Consider the following 20,497-nt stretch of genomic DNA (forward strand, 5'->3'; position numbering starts at 1 on the left):
TCAAGCGATTTTTGTAATCATAGCAGTATTGAAGTACTCCATATTCTTGAATCTCATGCCTCCAAGTTCCTTTGGATTGTTGACAGCATCCCATGCTGGCAACAAACCAAAGGAACTTGGAGGCATGAGACTATGTAGAAAAGTCCTTTTGGATTGTCTTTTTCTTTATTCCAGAAGAAGTCTCTTTGTATAGCATTTATCTCCTTACAGGTTCCCTTTGGGATCTTGAAGCAATTCATTTAAAAGTATATTCGAGTTAGTCCATACAGATTGCTAAGCGAAATATTGAGTGGTGTTGTTAGACCCCCGCTTTTTCAATTGGTATCAGAGTAGGCAAACACGTTCAAGACTTTACAAGTTTGTGTTTGTAGCGATCTGACTCTATGGACAGTAGTGCTATCTCAATAAATGCACCACCAGATCCAGGAATTTCAGAATTCTCTTCCATGAATGATTTAACAAAATCTGTAGAATAAATTCTATCTAAATCTCCACCAGGTTTAAAATCCCTTGAAGTGTTTTCAGGGCTTGAAAAGAAGCTTGAGAGCTTATCTCTTGATGTTGAGTTATACCTCCAGAAAGAGCAAGAATCTCTTGACATGATAAATCAAGTTATGATGAATAATATTCATGTTGAGGTTGATATTGATTTACTGGTCAGTGAGAACAATGTTCCTCCTCTGCGTAATCCAATTAGTTGTAATAAACTAAACAAATTACAAGAGGAGTTTAAATCTCAGTCATCTGAGTGTATCACCTCAAAGCATGAATTGATTCGTTGCTCAATTCTTGATACTTCCTATCAAGATGGTAGTATTGTCTTCTTTTATGAAGAATCTAGGACGTCTCTTTTTATCAAAAGAGTTTTCCTTCGCAGTACTAAAAACTATCTGCAGAAACTGTTTTTTATAAGTTGGAAAACAAGAAATCAGAAACACAAATCTTTTTGGGTTCTCTTGAAGTTCTTTGATAGACTTATAAAAACAGTTCCTTGGGTGTTTCTCAACACTACAAAATTTAATAGTTGTTGGCAAGAAACTCTTTCTTGGTGCCATGGTGAGCAAGACATTGTTCACCTCAACACAACTTGTTTGTGTTGAAAGTGCATCCTCACCAAGAAATGCCCTGCTATGTATACGATGAGGGAAGCACAACAACTGTGGCGCACAAATTATATTCGGTAAGGATGTAGAATTCAATTGGACTTTTTTAAAAAGATATGGCTATAAACTTGAGAAAGTTTTATGTTTTTATTACTTGTTTGAGTACTTATAATATCCATGTACCTTGCTTATCGTTCATTTCTACCTAACTTGATCTGTGTTTGAGGTTCTTAAATGTTTAGGTTTGAAAACATTAGTTCGGGATGTTTGGACTTCATGGTACACATACCAAGTATGCATAACATAATTTAAAACCAAAATCCAGGGGTTTAAGTTCGCAAACCCTGTCTGCATACTGCTCCAGGATACGAAAATTCGTTTGCAAACCCGTATGCATACTTGACGTCGATATTCGGTAAACTTGTTTTAGCCGTAACTTCTTCGTCCGAACTCGGATTGACCTCATTCTTTTTGCATTATCTTTCTCTTTGAATTATGTTCCAAATGGAGATTAGAAACCTTGAATTTGGATGAGTTAAGATTGGTATTTGTCCTATCTCTTGTTTTTGAGTATTTTGCTCCGTTTCGTTGCACTTGTTCTACTTCTCTTGAACTTGGGCACTTGGATTCTTGGAGTACTACTCGTATAAGCTAATTTGTAGCTTTTACAAGAATGTTGTTGGTGAATCACAAAGAAGGAAGTTCAAGAGTGGAAAGTAGTACGCAGTGATGTGGAATTCTTGAATGTTCACAATCATCTTTTGTGAACTATGGTGCATGGTTGTTATTGACTTTGTATGTTCTTCTTTGTTAATAAAATATTTTTATACGCCTTTGGTAGCTATTATTGGTGTAAATCCATGATAAAAAGATTGATTCTACCCTGTAAGGACAAATCATCTTATATGTGCATTACGAGTTTGTCTTGATGCCTAGGAAACTTCTTATGAGAATTTATTCTTATTTTTGAGAAGAATAACTAGAATTTGGAATAGCCATTATTGTGACTACACATAGCTATGTCGAACGTTTTCATCTTCATATTTTTAGATTTATTGGTTTAAATTCTAAATTTGTTTGGAAGATGGTTTTTGCAGTATTAATCTTTATGGTTTTATATATTGCAATTGTTTATGGGATATGTATGTTTGCGTCCATGAACTATGATTGTCCCATATCTTGTCAAAAGTAAAGTCTTTCATAAGTCGATATTCTTATATTGATAAAAGAATGAATGGACTTTTGACAAATACAAAGTTAAGCTTATATTGTCAATTCTTTGATGGAAGATAGGTTAAAATCTTTTGTTTTCAAGGATTATGTCTATTAATATCGTTATGCAAATATTGATTGAAGATAGAATGAATCCTTGAGTATTCCGCAGTATTAATCATCCCTGATCCATATTTTATGTATTACTATGAGGCTCCATAACGTGTCTTATGTTGAGCACGATACAACCAAGTTGATTAATTTTTTATTAGCTTTGTTGGTTGTTCCGTAAGGTACTTTATGTTGAGCATTTTTTGAACTAAATTAATCATCTTGTCTGGTTATTTGGTTATTGCTCCATAAGTCTTTTTATGTTGAGCAAAACAAATAGAAATTAAATTGATTACTTTTGTAATTAGTTTGGTTGTGTATTCCAATTAGATTAATTATGGGTTCTCTTTTAATTAATCTAGTTGAGTATCTTCATACTCCGTAAGATTCCTCTTATGTTGAGTATATGAACGACTATCCTATTCATTTTCTAATGGTTATGTTAGTCGTATGCTCCGTAAGTTCTCTTCTGTCGAGCATAATCAATTAAGTTGATCACTTTTTGTGTTTAATTTAATTGAGTATTCCGATTAAATTAATCATAGGTTTACTTGTGATTAATTTGATTGAGTTTTTGGATATACACAATCATTCTCATGGTTTTTGGTGTCCATTAAAATCTTTCTTTTCTTTTGAAATTAAGGTCGCTCTTGTTGTTCTTTCGGGAATGACATCAAATGGGGGAGAGTTCCTTTTGAAATTGTGCTTAATGGTAATATCTTGAGGGGAATGCGGCTGTGGAATATTAGAGGGGTTATCTTGTATCTTTAAATTTCTTTATGAATGCTATTAGATTCGGCTATATGATTGTATCTAAATTAGATGGTATGTATTTTCTTTTAGTCATGAAATGTCTCTTGTGGAAATTTCATTATGATCCCGTTCTTGTACCTTTGCCAATTTTATTGACAAAAAGGGGGAGAATTAATATGTAGTTCACACTACAAATACATATGGTTTTCAGATCATTGTGTAAGGGGGAGTGGTTTCCATGATCGAGATGTAGTATTGACTAAGGGGGAGTGATACATATCACCATAGTATTATTGTTGAAGTTGTGATACAATTGGACTTGACACTGTGTAATAATACTATGACACTGTATAATGATGATCGAGAATCTCGAGTTCTCTCATTGTTATAGCTACGGATCTTTAACAACGGTGGTGCTAAACTTACAACCTTTGGGATCAATGGAGTACTTGGAAGGACGAAGATTTCAAGGAATGTTGAAGATTAGACTTATGGAATAGGAGCCACTAAAGTTTCATTATCTTTTTTGTATTCCTTATGTATTGATAGTTTTGTCACTAAAATTGACAAATGAGGAGATTGTTAGAGCACTGCTCGGTCAAACTCGCATGCGTTGCTATCTCAAGCATGTTTGTCAATGTTAGTGATCAAAACTATAAGTCTTGATTTCTAGTCTATTATATCTAAGTATCGGACTAGGATAGTAAGTGTAGTTGAGCTCAAGGACTTCATGGCGATTCATCATACAAGTGGGAGAACTACTCAAGGAACCGGTGGAACTTCTCGAAAAAAAGGTATGTGAAGACTTGAACTTATCTGTCACTCAAAAGTCTATCTATTCTATTTCCTACTTCTTGAGACAAAAGTCGCATGCTATATATATAGACTTAGATTATACACATTTGATATTTCGAGCCGAGTATACCTCGCCCATCTATATCTCGAAATATGTGTTGGTAAGCATTTCGCTTCGACCATGTTTTTTTTTTACCTAGTGTCGCAAGTCATGTATGTTTCGATCATCTTGAAAATTGCTTTGACGAGAAATAGTGTAAAAACTGCATAACGTCCTCTAAGAATGTTTCAATGATTGGAATGAGAGTTTAGATTACATAACCATAGTGGACATAAGTATGTTGTGGAAACACATATGTGCATAAGTCCCATGCTGGAAATCGGCTAGTATCCAAGTCCGCGAACTGCCGAAGTTCTCAAACCCGAGAATTTCTGCTGAGTTATCAAACTATATTGCGTGAGCCAAGTCCGCGAACCCAGTCCACGAACCAGCGAAGCTCTCGAACCCGAGAATTTCTGTTGGAGTTTGAAAACTCTTTTCAGTACTTCAAGTCCGCGAACCTAGTCTGCGAACTTGTATAGGTTATATATCTAAAGTTGATTTCTGAACTTAACTCATAAAGACTAAGGAATGCTTTTGCAAACCGTGGATATAAATTTCATGAACCGATTCATGTGAATCGAATCATCTTTGCTTCAATTGTGTCTTGTGTAGTACATGAGATTTCCTTGCAATTGAACAACTCTCTAACTAGTTCATGTGAGTCATTTGAACTAGTTATGGTGAAGAAGAAAATGGTTGGTATGAAATGCTCAAATGGATAACCTTTTGGTTGACTATTATTGAACCAACGATACACACGTTTGGGTACGGTTAACAAACCTAGAAGCGTGCAGTTCATTTGTGTATGACAAGCTAAGATTTCGATCTAACGGTTGAGATATATTAGCTTGAATCTGAATCAGGTTTTCATCTAACGGTGGATAGCGTTTGCTTTGTGAGCAAGGCGAAACCCTGATTTGAAAGACTCTATAAGGGGATATCTAGCAACTCTACAAACTAATCCCCACACGTCCGTGTGATACTAGTTTGTAAGATAGATTCGATTCTCCTTTAACCTTTGGTTTTCTTCTTCTAAAACCAGGTTAACGACTTAAATACTTCATTGGGATTGTGAAGCCAGACCGATACTACTTTTATCGTAGTTGTGTGATCTGATCTTGCATCTTCTATCATACGAGTACAATCAAATTGATTTTCTTGAGATCGTGGGAGTTCTCCGATTGGCAAGATATTAAAGTAATCACAAACATCTTCGTCTCATTGTTTGTGATTCCACGACGTCTTGTTTCGTTACCATACGATTAAGATTGTTGTGAAGTGATTGATTAATCTAGGCTGTTTTTCGGGAATATAAGACAGGATTATCAATTGGTTTCTGTTCACCTTGATTTATATCAAAAGACTAAACAAAAACTTTAGGTTTTTTTTGTGGGAGACAGATTTATCCTTTGGTAGACTTGTCTGTGTGAGACAGATTTGTTTATTGTTAAAGCCTGCGATTTTGGGTCGTAGCAACTCTTAGTTATGGGTGAGATCATCTAAGGGAATCAAGTGCGTAGTATCCTGCTGGGATCAGAGGCGTAGGGGTGCAACTGTACCTTGGGGATACTGATTGGGGTTCAACTACAGTCCAGTCCGAAGTTAGCTTGGAGTAGGCTAGTGTCTGTAGCGGCTTGATACAGTGTGTATTTAATCTGGACTAGGTCCCGGGGTTTTTCTGCATTTGCAGCTTCCTCGTTAACAAAACTTCTGATGTTTGTGTTATTTATTTTCCGCATAATATTTGTTATATAATAGAAATAATACAGGTTGTGCGTTAGATCAATCAATTGTATAGTCCGACCTAACGGTTGTTGATTGATATTGATTGATCCTTGGACATTGGTCTTTGGTACCGTCCAAGTTCATCTCTCTTTGATAAAGACTCGCAGATTTCTATTTTCTTGAGTAAAGATCAAATTGAGAGATTGAGATATAAACTCGTTGATATACTTTTAATTGATCGAGTCTTTTTGATTCTCTTAAAAGTATATTCGAGTTAGTCCATACAGATTGCTAAGAGAAATATTGGGTGGTGTTGTTAGACCCCCGCTTTTTAACTTTTCCTATCTGCCAGATATATTACTTTTGAATAGAAAAGCTATGCCTTCCAAAATTACTTTCCATATCCAAGAATCAGTAGTCTTTGGGATGATGTTCATTCTTATGAATTCTTGGTTAAGATAGTGAGTTGCCTTCATGGTGGTGCTCCAGAGAGAATTGGGATCTTCAATTAATCTCCAAGCGATTTTTGTAATCATAGCAGTATTGAAGTACTCCATATTCTTGAATCTCATGCCTCCAAGTTCCTTTGGATTGTTGACAGCATCCCATGCTGGCAACAAACCAAAGGAACTTGGAGGCATGAGACTATGTAGAAAAGTCCTTTTGGATTGTCTTTTTCTTTATTCCAAAAGAAGTCTCTTTGTATAGCATTTATCTCCTTACAGGTTCCCTTTGGGATCTTGAAGCAATTCATTTGATATATACTAGAAGTGGAAGTGACTGTTTGGATCATTATAACTTTTCCAGCTGTAGACAAAGTTGTTTTCCATCCTGCAAGTATGTGTTTCAGTTTGTCAACACAAGGCTTGAAATCTTGAATTTTGCTTCTGTTGGTGAAGAGAGGGGATCCCAGATAGATATCCTTCATATTGATTCTTTGGACTTGAGGGGAGTTACTTATGTTAGTAGCAATATCTGGAGCAGTATTATTGTTTAAGAAGATGCCAGATTTAGAGAAATTTATCAACTTCCCAGAGAATTGACTAAAATATTGGAAAATCTTGATGAGATTGTTGCATTCTTGCTGGTTAGCTTTACAGAAAAACATGCAATCTTCAGCAAATAAAGGTGGCTAATGGCTGGAGCATCTGCACAAATCTTTGTACCATGAATAAGACCTTTGGATTCTGCAGATATAAGGTATCTGGATAAAGCTTCCATGCAGAATAAGAAGAGATAAGCGGATAAAGGGTCTCCTTGTCTGAGCCCTCTTGAAGGAGAGAAGAAATCTCCAGGAATACCATTCACTAACACTGCAAGGTTGGTGGTAGAGATACATTGATGTATTAAATTGCACCACTGGTTGCTGAATCCCATTTAGGTTATGATTCTGATGAGGAATTCCCAATTGACCCTATCAAAGGCTTTTGTCATATCAATTTTGATGCCCATGGTACCATTTGTTCCTTTTTTACCTTTCCTTGTGTTCATATGGTGGATGAGCTCATGCGCTATAGCAATATTATTAGAGATTTGTCTGCCATGTATGAAGGCAAATTGGAATGAAGAGATCAGCTTAGGGAGAAGGGGTTTGAATCTTTGGGCAAGGAGCTTGGAAATGATTTTGTAAGTGGTATTGCGTAGGGATATAGGTCTGAATTGAGAAGGAGTGGTGGGGTTTTCAGTTTTAGAAATGAGGGAAATTAAAGTAGAGTTCATTTATTTAAAAAGAAATCCAGAGTTGACATTTTTTTGGACCATATTGATGATATCCTCTCCCACTATCTCCCAAATAGCTTAAAAGAAATTTGGTGGGAAGCCATTGGGTCCTGGAGCTTTGTCGCCTGCCATGCTAAAGAGTATAGCTTTGATTTCCACATCATCAGGTATCTTAAGAAGGTTGATGTTTTCAATATTGGTGATAGTATTTTTATTTTTTTTCTGAATCACACCATTTTTTATTAATATTTTAAAAAAAAGTTACAATAGTAAAATTAGAAAGAATAAAAATAAGGCTACACAAGGCCCAAACAAACTACAATTTTAATTAAATATGAAATAATTCACATTTGGCATTTCAATTATTGGTAGAAACCCAGATCTTCCAATATGGATATGCCTTTCTCCTGTCATTAAATCTGCTCCCTTCTTTGTAATGCTGTCAGCAGAGAAATTTACTTCTCTGAAGCAATGTTTGAACTTTATATCTGTCAGTTTGTTCGCTGCATTGTTTCATCTGACTCTTACTATCCAAGGCATTGTTCCTCTGGCAAAATCATTTATAACAGTTTTGGAATCTGAGACGATGATGATTTTCTTAATTTTCCACATGACTGCCAATTCAATAGCACTTACCACTGCATATATCTCTGCCATGTAATTTGTTGTTATTCCAATCCCTCCAGATAAGGTTCCCAAGACCTGACATATATGATTTCTAACACAAACACCAAATCCAACAGCTCCTGGGTTGCCAAATGGAGCACCATCACAACAAAACATGATATAGTCTTCTTCAGGAGGGTGCCATCGACATTCCTGGATAAATTGGAATTTGGAACTTCTGATACCAAGATTAAAAGCTGTTATAATTGCGATATCATAACTTTGATTCCATTTATTTCCAGTTATTCTAATTCCTCCTTCAATAATAGATTTCATCACTCTGCTCTTCACTCCTTGATCATTTGGACAGATCCCCTCAAAAAAAAATCTATTTTTCTGGAACTACACTTCTTTTAGATACTGAATGCTGTAACTATCCACACCTGTTTAAATATTGGTGATAGTAGTAGGAATGAGGTTAATGATAAATTGATTAATGTGGATTGGTTCAGCTGTGGCCATGTTGGCAAAATGGTTAGTGAAGCAGAGGGAAATCTCTTTACTATTTGGAGCCAAGTACCATCATCTTTTGGATTGAGACAATTTCATTTCTTTTGTATCTTTTTTTTTTTGCAGAGACATGAGAAGAAAACTGGTATTTTTGTCCCCAAGCTTGATGAGCTGATCTCTACTTTTGGTCTTGCAAAAACATTCTTGCACATTCTGCCAGTGTCCAACCATCTTTTTAGCCTCTCTGATTTCATGTCCTCTATTTATAGTGAACTGATTTTTTGTAATCCAATCCAAGTGTTGTAGACTTTCCTCAAGATTGGTCTTGATGTTACCATAAACTTCCTTATTCCGTTTCTTGAGTTTGATCTTAATGTCCCTTAACTTCCTAGCAATCTTGATAACAAGTGAGCCTTTATGATTTGTCCTCCAGCATCCATCTATGATGTCTTTACAATCTTTGTGGTCTATCCAAGGGCCAAAGAACTTGAAGGGAATATGGCCCTGCTCCCAATTGGGATTGGTATTGAGAAAGATGGGGTTATGATTAGAACCAATAGCTGGTAGGTTGGATATGGTAGAGTTTGGGTGTTTATCAAGCCATTCTTCATTAGCTAAACCTCTGTCTAACCTTTGTTCAGTAAGCTGAGGACCCACTCTTCTATTAGTCCAAGTGAATGGACATTCAGTACATCCAAAATCAGTGAGATTAGCTTCTTCCAACTTTTGTAGAAAGATGTTAGCCTCATAAGAATTTATAGCATGTTGACTAAAGTTTTCATGATCATGCAACACAAAATTTAGATCACCCATTATTAGCCAAGGCATGGAATTGTTCTTATCAGTATTTTTAATTATTTTCCAAGAGTGTAGTTTATCTAGAGTAGTACAGGGGCTGCTACAATAACCTGTGAAAATCCAAGGGGTTCCTATGCTAGGTGTGACCATGGCACTAATATGGTTTTTGGAGAAGTCTTGTATAGTGACATCTAAAGTGGTTTTCCATGCTAGAGCAATGCCTCCAGCAATTTTAGCTTTTCTTCTAGGTTCTACAAACCAGAAGTTAGTGACTCCTATAATGCTAAGGATAGCTTTCAGGTTCTTAGATTGTTGCTTAGTTTCAGATAAGAAGAAAATATCAGGATTATATTTGTTTAACATATTGTTCAGGTGTCTACTGGTATTATGTTTTCCTATGCCTTGACAGTTCCAAGTTATGATAGAGAAGAATTGCCAAAAATATGAGACATTTGGATAAGAGAAAATTATGATGAAGTAGCCTACGCATTGATTTCTGTGAAGCATGGTTATTCTGATGGTAAAAAACTTATGCATGAGAATGAGATCTAGAATGAGCATTATGAAAAACCGGGGGTGCAACAACCTCACCCAATATTTCGATTAGAAATATGTATGGACTAACTCCAATATACTTTCAAGAGAATCAACTAGACTAGATCTTAATAAAGTATATCAAAGAGTTATAATATCTCTATTTCACAATGTAATCAGCAAATCGAACAGATAGAAATCCGTGAGCCTGATTATTATGTGAAATAACTTGAATGGTACCAAAGACCAATGTTCAAGTGTCAATCAATGTAAATCAATAACCAAAGGTTGGATATTCTAATTGATTGATCTTAACGCATAACCTGTAATATTTCAATTATGTAACAAAATATAATGCAGAATAGAAACAACACAGACACCAGAATTTTGTTAACGAGGAAACCGCAAATGCAGAAAAACCTCGGGACCTAGTCCAGATTGAACACCACACTGTATTAAGCCGCTACAGACACTAGCCTACTACAAACTAACTTCGGTATGGACTGTAGTTGAACCCTAATCAATCTCACACTGATTCAAGGTACAGTTGCGCTCCTTACGTCTCTGATCCCAGCAGGATATATACTACGCACTTGATTCCATTATATGATCTCACCCACAACAAAGAGTTGCTACGACTCAAAGTCGAAGACTTTAATAAACAAATTTGTATCACACAGAAAAGTCGACGATGATAGATAAATCTGTCTCCCACAGATAAACCTATGAGTTTTGTTCCGTCTTTTGATAAATCAAGGTGAACAAGAACTAATTGATAACCCGGACTTATATTCCCGAAGAACAGCCTAATATTATTAATCATCATACAATAATCTTAATCGTATGGTAGCGAAACAAGATATTGCGGAATCACAAATGATGAGACGAAGATGGTTTGTGATTTCTTTTTATCTTGCCCTATCGGAGATATAGTCTCAAGTCAATTATTCAATTGAACTCGTACGACAGAAAATGACAAGATCAGATCGCTCAACTACAAGAGAAGTAGTTTCGTCTGGCTTCACAATCCTAATGAAGTCTTTCAGTCGTTAACCAACAGGGTCTCGAGAAGAAACCTAAGGTTAAAGGAGAATCGACTCTAGCAAAACCTACTAGTATCACACAGGAGGTGCGGGGATTAGTTTTTCCAGTTGCTAGAGTTCCCCTTATATAGTTTTCAAATCAGGGTTTGCAATCTAAGTTACCTTGGTAACAAAGTATTCAATATTCACCGTTAGATAAAAAATCTGATTCATCCAAGCTAATATCTTTCAACCGTTAGATCAAAACCTAGCTTATCACACAAAAATGAAATGTATTCATTTAGGTTTGAGTAATCGTACCTAAACGTGTACACTTAGTTGGTTCACAAATAGTTAACCAATAGTTAGCCATATGAGCACTTTCATATTAACTGTATTCATCTTTCTCATAACTAGTTCAAATGACTCATAAAAACTAGTTGAAGAGTTGTTCAATGATTAGGTCTTTATTCATAGACACAATTGAAACAAAATCGGTTTGATCCATTTGAATCAATTCATGAACAATATAGCCACGGTTTGCAAAGATTGCATTCCTTATAATTTATTGTTTTAAGTTCATGAACTACCGACTTGAGAAATAACCAGCTTGGGTACGCATACGGGTATGCGTACCTTAGCTACCGGATTTGAGTTTACAAACTCAGCTGAAATTTTCGGTTCGAAAACTTCCGTGGATACGCGTACGGGTATGCGTGACTGGTTTACTAGTTTGCAAACTACAAACTCAGCAGAAATTTTCGGTATGAAAACTTCCGCTAGTACGCCTACTCAACCTGTCTCCTTCACCAATACCGTATGCACATATATGCACACACTTGGTTTCCGGCACATGGATTTATACACTAATGTGCAAACATACTATATATGCTTATATCCATAGTTAGTAATCTCAACTCTACATTTCAATCATTGAAACATTCTTCTATAATGTTATAACAATCGTTATTCACGACTATCGTCATCAAAGCTATTTTCAATATTGAAACGTCATCATGACTTTTGTCACGGGTAAAGATGAAAATGGTTAAAGCGAAAGCTTACCAACACATATTTCGAGAAAAAGATAGGCGAGTAAACTCGGCTCGAAATAGCAAATGTGTATGTATGAAAACTATCATACTTATACGACTTTTGTCTCAAGAGTAGGAGATAGAGTAGACTTTTGAGTGATAGATAAGTTCAAGTCTCCACATACCTTTTAGTCGGATGAAGTTCCACTTGTTCCTCGAGTAGTTCTTCGTCTTCGTAAGATGAACGCCATGGAGTCTGGAGCTCAACTACATTTAACTATCCTAGACCGAGACTTAGTCATAAGTAAACTAGAAATCAAGACATATAGTTTTGATCACTAATATTGAAAAACATGCTTGAGATAGCAAACCATGCGAGTTCGACCGAGCAATGCTCTAACAATCTCCCCCTTTGTCAATTTTAGTGACAAAACTATCAATACATATGGATTACAAAATAGATAAAACTTGGTATCTTCTCGTCCACATGCTTGATCTCCTTGGTGCTTCAACATTACTCGAAAAATTCGTCTTTTCCAAGTACTCCCATGATTCCATAGATGTTCAGTTCAGCGTCATAGTTGTTGAAGTTCCGTAGCCATAACAATGAGAAAACCAAAGCTCTCGATCATTGTTATACAGTGTCATAGTATTATTACACAGCATCAAAGTTCTTATATCACAACTTCGACAACAATACTATGGTGATATGTATCACTCCCCCTTAGTCAATACTTTCATCTCAACATGAAAACCACCTCCCCTTACATAATGATCCGAAAACCATATGTATTTGGAGTGTGAACTACATATTAATTCTCCCCCTTTTTGTCAATAAAATTGGAAAAGGTACGAAAACGGGATCCTAATGAAATTTTCATGGAGACACTCCAGTACCAAAGAAAAGTACATATCAACTTTATTTATATGCAATCATAAAGCCGAATCTAAATGCATTCATCACAGAGTTTATAAAGATACAAGATAACTCCTCAAATATTCCACAGCCGCACTCCCCACAAGATATGGAAATTAAGCGCAAGTTCAAATGAACTCTCCCCCATTTGATGTCATTCCCGAAAGAACAACAAGAGCGACCTTACTTTTACGAGAAAAGAAGGATTTCTTTGGACACCAAAAACCACAAAATGATTTTTGTATCCAAAATTATCAATTAAACTAACCACGAGAGAATCCATGATTAATTTAATCGGAATACACAACCAAAATGATCACAAACGAATCTATGATTAGTCTAGTTGGAAATGCTCACATAAGAAGACTTATGGAGCCGCACAGTATATACATAAAATATGGATCAGGGAAGATCAATACTACGGAATATACAAGGATTCATTTTATTTTCCATCACTATTTGCACAATGACATACAATAGACATAATCCTTGTAAACAAAAGATTTTAACCTATCTTCCATCAATAAATGACTGAATAGGCTTCACTTTCGTATGTCAAAAGTTCATCGATCTTGTATCAATACATGCATATCGACATATAAACGAGATAACTTTTGACATCGTATGGGACAATAATAGTTCACGGACGCAAACACACATATCCCATAACATAATGCAATATATAAAACCATAAATATTAATACTACAAAAATCATCTTCCAAACCAACTTTAGAATTTAAACAAATAAATCTAAAAACATGAAGATGAAAATATTGGACAGAGCTATGTGAACTCACAATAATGGCTATTCCAAACCCTAGTTATCCTTCTTAAACAAAAACAAGAATAAAATTCTATTAATAAGTTTCCTAGATATTAAGATCTTTGAAAAATTCTTGTCGTCCCCGAACTCCTTGTCGTCAACATCCATTGGAACATATGGTTCATCGAGGAAGGAGTCAATACCAGTAAACCTTCTTGGTTGATGATGTCGAACCAGGGATTTCTAAATTTCCAATGATCTTAAAACGCAAGCCTTTATTTGCTGAATCTTTTTTCTTGACAGCTTCAACTCTTCAAGAACATCAGAAAACTTCTGAGAGTTTGAAGGAACATGTCATGTGCCTTATAGTTACAGGGTGCCCCCATTAATTCTTTGTCTGCCTAAATAGTCCTTCCCTTATTGGTTGGTGTGGACTGTCGGCATCCCCTATTAGTGGGACACGTGTTTAGTCCACATTCTTCATTAGCATAGGATTCTCTTTCTCTCATTTGTTTCCTTAAAGCTGTAATGAAACACCCATGTTAGGGTAAGTTGATATTAATGAAATAAGAAGTGGCTGCTACGGAAGAGTTTAACGTTTTCCGTTCATTTTCCGTTAGAATTTATTCTTTCAGTACTAGCACAGTACAATTGGTATCAGAGTCGTTCCTTCCTATTCATAATCATGGTACTTCCAACTTGCAAAGATCTAAATGATACTAACAATCGACATCAGATTGAACTCGATTCATTACATCAAAAGGTCAATAATCTTGCTCTGCAGCTTACTGCAAGATCAACTAAGGAAGATTTACAGTTATTAAAGGTGGAAATACAACAAAAGATGCAGTCTCAGCTAGAATTTTTTTTTTCATATCGAGATCTGCAATAAGACCAAAATGGATCTCAAGGTTCTACTGGAGGTATGTCAAATCAAGATGGGGGGTCTAACTTTCACGGTTCAATTGGTGGCAGAGATTACTTTCAGCAACACCGTATGCCAAAGCTAGATTTTTCGAGATTCAATAGTGATAATCCGAAAAGCTTGCTACAAAAATGTGAATATTACTTCCAGATGAACAACATACAGAATACACACAAGACAAGGATGGATTCACCAAGATGGCAAAGAAATTAAATGGTATGACAATTTCTGTCTTACTCAAACCCATATTTCTTGGCAGTGCTTTTGTGATCATGTTTGTGCTCTTTTTGAGAATCCTGCACATGATAATATAGTGGGTTTATTCAATAAGTTAGTTCAGTTGACTACTGTGGATGCTTACTTTGAGGAATTTTAACATTTGAAGGCCTTGTTATTAAGTGTTCACCCTCAATTTCCTGAGAGTTACTTTATAGCTAGTTTTATTGGTGGCTTGAAGGAAGAACTCAGAAGTTCAGTACCTATGTTCAACCCAGATACATTACTCCGTGCTTTTTCCCTTGCTAGAATGCAGGAAAAAACTATCAACCTCCAACACAGAGTGACAAAACAACCACAAAAATTTTTTCCCACAACTTCTTCCTCTACTAAGCCATTCCACTCATCTTCATTCACCGGCAACCCTGTGGTGGTGAAGAACCTGCTGAAAGTTCTGAACTAGAGGATGAGTTACTTATGGACATAGAGGAGGCACCTGCTGTAGAGAGTGATATGGAGATTTCCCTGCATGCCTTAACATGGACTATATATGCATATTAGAATACTAGGCTCCATGCAAAAGAGGGCAATCTCCATTGTAATTGATACTGCGAGTACTAACAGCTTCATTGACAGTGCTCTTGCCAAGAAGATAAACTGTGCAGTCACTCATACTGCTAGCTTACTAGTTACTTTGGAAAATGGGGACAAAACTATAAGCTCAGGTATATGTTCTCAACTGAATTGGTCAATGCAGGGGCACAAATCTTGGGGTGACCTAAGACTACTTCCCTTGGGTGGTTGTGACATTGTTTTGGGTGCTGACTGGTTAAGGAATTTGGGAGGTGTGTTGTTCAATTCAACTGAACTTTCCATTACATTCAAGTACAAGGGTAAAAAGATCACTCTCACTGGTGCTCAGCAGAAATCATCCCTTAGCATGATGAGTGGTCCAGAAGTTAAGAAATTCTTTCAGAAACACTCTCATGGATTGGTAGGCCAATTATTTTCCATTTCTTCTGCTCCTCCTCCCTCCCCACCACCCCAAATCTCTTCCTTACTTACCTAATACACTGATTTTTTTGCTAAGCCCACAAAACTTCCTCCACAAAGAGATTTGGACCACAAAATACCTCTCAAGCCAAACTCTGAACCAGTTAACCTGAGACCATACAGGTGCCCCTACTTGAAGAAAGCATTTGTTGAGGAGTTGGTTAAATAAATGCTAAATAAAGGTATTATCCAACCAAGTAACAGTCCTTTTGCTTCTCCCATTTTACTTGTCAAGAAGAAGGACAACTCTTGGAGGTTTTGTGTAGATTATAGAAAATTAAACAACCTCACAATCAAAGATAAATTTCTTATCCCTGTCATTGATGATCTACTAGATGAACTACATGGATCCAAGTTTTTTACCAAGATTGATCTCAAATCAGGTTACCATCAGATCAGGGTTTATATCCTCATGATATTCATAAGACTGCTTTTAGAACCCTCATGGGCATTTTGAATTTAAAGTTATGTCATTTGGCCTCACAAATGCCCCTGCTACCTTTCAAGCACTCATGAATAACATCTTTCAAGATCACCTCTGAAAATTTATCCTTGTGTTCTTTGATGACATTTTGATCTGCAGTCCTACTTTAGAAGACCATTTACTTCATCTCCAAACCACTTTGGACATACTCAGATCCAACCACTTATTTGCCAACCTCTCTAAATGTTCTTTTGGACAACCTGAAATAGAGTATCTTGGGCATATCATTTCAAGCAAAGGAGTAATGGCAGATCCTGCAAAAATTTCATCTATGGTGGACTGGCCTACTCCTACAATAATTACAGGACTGAGAGGGTTTTTGGGTCTCACAGGGTATTATAGAAAATTTGTTAAAAATTATGGTATCATCAGTAGACCCTTAACTGACTTATTGAAGAAAGATTCATTCCATTGGTCTCCTGCTGTAACAACTGCATCCAATGCCCTCAAGTCTGCAATGACCTCAACTCTTGTGCTGGCTTTACCTGATTTCACTAAGCAGTTTACATTATAAACTGATGCTTGTGACTCAGTCATTGGTGTTGTCCTGATCCAATATCATAGAGCCATTGCCTTTTACAACAAACCTTTGGGCCCCTGGGCTGCTGCATTATCAAAATATGAGAAAGAACTATTGGCAATTGTGCAAGCTGTTACTGGGTGGAAGCAATACCTTCAGAGTCAGAAGTTCATCATCAAAACTGACCACCAAAGTATTCAATACTCTTTGGAGCAGAAAATTTCTACTATGTTACAGAAAAAATGGCTCATTAAGCTCCTTGGATATGATTATGAGATCCACTACAAGAAAGGATCTGAGAACAAGGTGGCATATGCCCTTTCTAGAAGACCACATGATGTTGTCCAATGCCATTCCGTTGCTTCATCCACCCCAGCATGGACTCAGGATATCCTTGCTAGTTATACCTCAGACACAAAGGTACAAAATTTAATAGCTCAACTCCTTCTAACACCAGCTGTCCCTACAAGGTATTCTTATCTGAATGGCATAGTGAGATACAAATATATATTATATGTGGGAAACTCAGCTAACTCCAGAAACAAAATTTTGGAGTCCCTTCATGCATCAGCTGTGGGTGGTCACTCAGGTACGCAAGCTACTTACGATAGAGCTAAGGCCTATTTCTTCTGGCCTGCTATGAAGAAATATATTCTATTATTTGTCTCCACATGTGATGTATGTCAGAGGAACAAAGTTGATCACAATTTTCCAGCTGGGCTTCTGCAACCCTTATCAATCCCAGATCATGCTTGGCAACATATATCTATGGACTTCATAGAGGGTCTTCCCATGAGTGAGAGAAAATATGTTATTTTGGTTGTTGTGGATAGGTTAACCAAGTACAAACCACTTCATTGGCATTCATCACCCCTACACAGCTTCTTCTGTAGCAAGAGAATTCATCAACAATGTGTTTAAGATGCATGGATTACCTGCCTCCATACCTTTGACAGAGACAAGATTTTCACCAGTCACTTTTGGCAAGACCTCTTCAAGGCTTTGGGCACTCAGATGAATCTCAGCACTACATATCATCCACAAACAGATGGCCAGACTGAAAGGGTCAACTCTTGCCCGGAAAATTATTTGAGATGCATGTGCAGCCAACAACCCAAAAAATGGCACCAGTGGCTCCCATTGGCAGAATGGTGGTACAATTCAAATTATCACACATGATTGAAGATGAGTCCATTCCAAGCCTTATATGGCTACGTACCTCCCCATTTGGCCTTTTCCTCTTCTGCTACAGCTACCGTTTCTGATGTTGCTGCATACATGAAAGAAAGAAATGTTGCTCTTCAACTGCTAAAAGATAACCTTCACCATGCCCAGGAGAGGATGAAATTCTTTGCTGACCAAAAGATGATTGAGAGGGAGTTTCAAGTGGGTGACAAAGTCTACCTAAATCTACAGCCATACAGACAGGCTTCCATAGCTCTTAGAAGAAACCTCAACTTAGCAGCCAGATTCTATGGACCATTCACCATTCTCCAGAAAATTGGCACTATCGCTTACAAGCTCGATCTTCCATCAGAGGCCAGAAATCACCCCATTTTCCATGTTTCACAGCTCAAGAAGCAACAGGGTAGATTCATCACTCCTTCTCCCACACTCCCATCTCTGGACACAGATCGAAAAATCCTGGTAATTCCTGCAACTGTTTTGGATACCAGAACTATCATCATAGGTGGTGTCTCTTTTCCACAATTGATGATCAGGTGGACCAATGCTACTAATGAAGATGCCACTTGGGAAGACACCAAGCACATAGCACATCATTTTCCTAAATTCAATCCTTGAGGACAAGGATTTGCTTCTGAGGGAGGTATTTGTCATGTGCCTTATAGTTACAGGGTGCCCCCATTAATTCCTAGTCTTCCTAAATAGTCTTTCCCTTATTGGTTGGTGTGGACTGTCGGCAGCCCCTATTAGTGGGACACGTGTTTAGTCCACATTCGTCATTAGCATAGGATTCTCTTTCTCTCATTTGTTGGCTTAAAGATGTAATGAAACACCCCTGTTGGGTAAGATGATATTAATGAAACAAGAAGCATCTGCTACAGAAGAGTTTACCGTTTTTCGTCATTTTCTGTTAGAATTTATTCTTTCAGTACTAGCACAATACAGAACAACTCTTGGCTTCCTCACATTCCTTCTTTTTCTTTTTAAAGTTGGAGAAAATTGAGATTTCTATTTTTCCTCAGTGATTGATGGCTTAACAATCATATTGATATCTTTCCTATCATAAGACATGGTGCTTGGAGTATCCACGAAATCACGGTTTTGTGAGAGGAGTTCACAATCAAACCTCAACAAGCAGTCTTAAGATATAAAGAGTATCAGAGAAGGAAAAAGGAATGTAGGGTTTCGAAACCTTTAAACAAGTTCGTACACGTCCAACTCACAACCCTATAAAGAGTATAATTATCGATAATAACCCTCTTCTTTTGGCAAACCGGTCCCTTCCACAATCAACAGTGATATGGAGGAATTCCAACAAACGAAACAACACAAAGCTAAAAAAAAAACTAAAAAAAAAAATATTTTTTAAAGCCTGAGGTGTACAAGATCTTGTCTCTTTTGAACAGGCACATGAGACCAGATGCACATAACAACACAATCAAGTTGTGCTGTGGTGAACAACAATTTGTCCACCATGACCCTTTTGGTTGGAATTCATGGAGCCCTGCCTTTCTGTATGTTTAGACCATGTGTTCTTCTATAATGTCCTATATATATCTTTGGAAACTAATCTCTTCGAGGAAGATAAGATCTTACATACCTCAGTTGTTTTCTCTGCGAGTTTAAGCTTGGTGACTAGACGATTTGCTCTTCGTTGAAGCTTGTTGACATATCTTATCTTGTGTTTGTATTTGAAACACTTTGAAAAAATTTGACCCTTGAGAGAACAATATGAGCATGTCAACGTTTAAGATGGTTCAGGTGCCCGAGACGTGCAAGCTGCTAGGCACATAGTTGATCTTGAAACATTAAACATAGAGTTTCCAACAGAGGGGTCAAATGATTCTTCCATCTTGATTGGGGTTCTCTTCTAAAATATTATCAAGATTGATGTATGTATTGCTACAATTATCAAAATCAATATTTTCACATAGAAGAGCAACATTTGATTTTTTTTTCTTCATCAGAATCATAATTGTCAGACATCTCATCAAGTGTCGCAGCAAGACCTTTGTTCCCAGTGTATTTTCTACAATTTGGGCACTCGTTTGCAAAATGACCAAATCCCTTACACTTACAGCACTGAGGCATATCCTCGTCATCAGTTTCATCTGTGTCCCTGTTTTTAAGAGGAATACGATTATGAGGTTTGACTGATGCTTTAGGATTATCTCTGGATAACCGTTTACTTCTCTTTAACTGAAGATCTCTAAACTGTCTTGTGATCATCGAGACCGATTTGTCAAGATCTTCATCTAATAAATCAGTCTTAGAGTGATCGTCTTAAGAGATATACACATTTTTACTTTTATCAAGTAATTTTGTGTCTTTTAGTGCTTTGAACGCAACATCCTTAGATTTGGATGAATGTTCGTAATCAAAGATCTTAAGCTTCCCAACCAGCGTATT

General features: G+C 36.7%; 1 protein-coding gene across 1 annotated transcript; it reads right to left on the minus strand.

Moving 5' to 3' along the window:
• Nucleotides 1-8,709: 8,709 nt before the first annotated feature.
• LOC113341876 lies at nucleotides 8,710-9,450 on the minus strand. Its single transcript, XM_026586591.1, has one exon. It carries the CDS (start codon nucleotides 9,448-9,450, stop codon nucleotides 8,710-8,712), a length of 741 nt encoding a protein of 246 aa, XP_026442376.1.
• Between the last annotated feature and the right edge of the window lie 11,047 nt (nucleotides 9,451-20,497).

The sequence above is a fragment of the Papaver somniferum genome, unplaced genomic scaffold, assembly GCF_003573695.1.
Source record: "Papaver somniferum cultivar HN1 unplaced genomic scaffold, ASM357369v1 unplaced-scaffold_32, whole genome shotgun sequence".
NCBI lineage: Eukaryota > Viridiplantae > Streptophyta > Magnoliopsida > Ranunculales > Papaveraceae > Papaver > Papaver somniferum.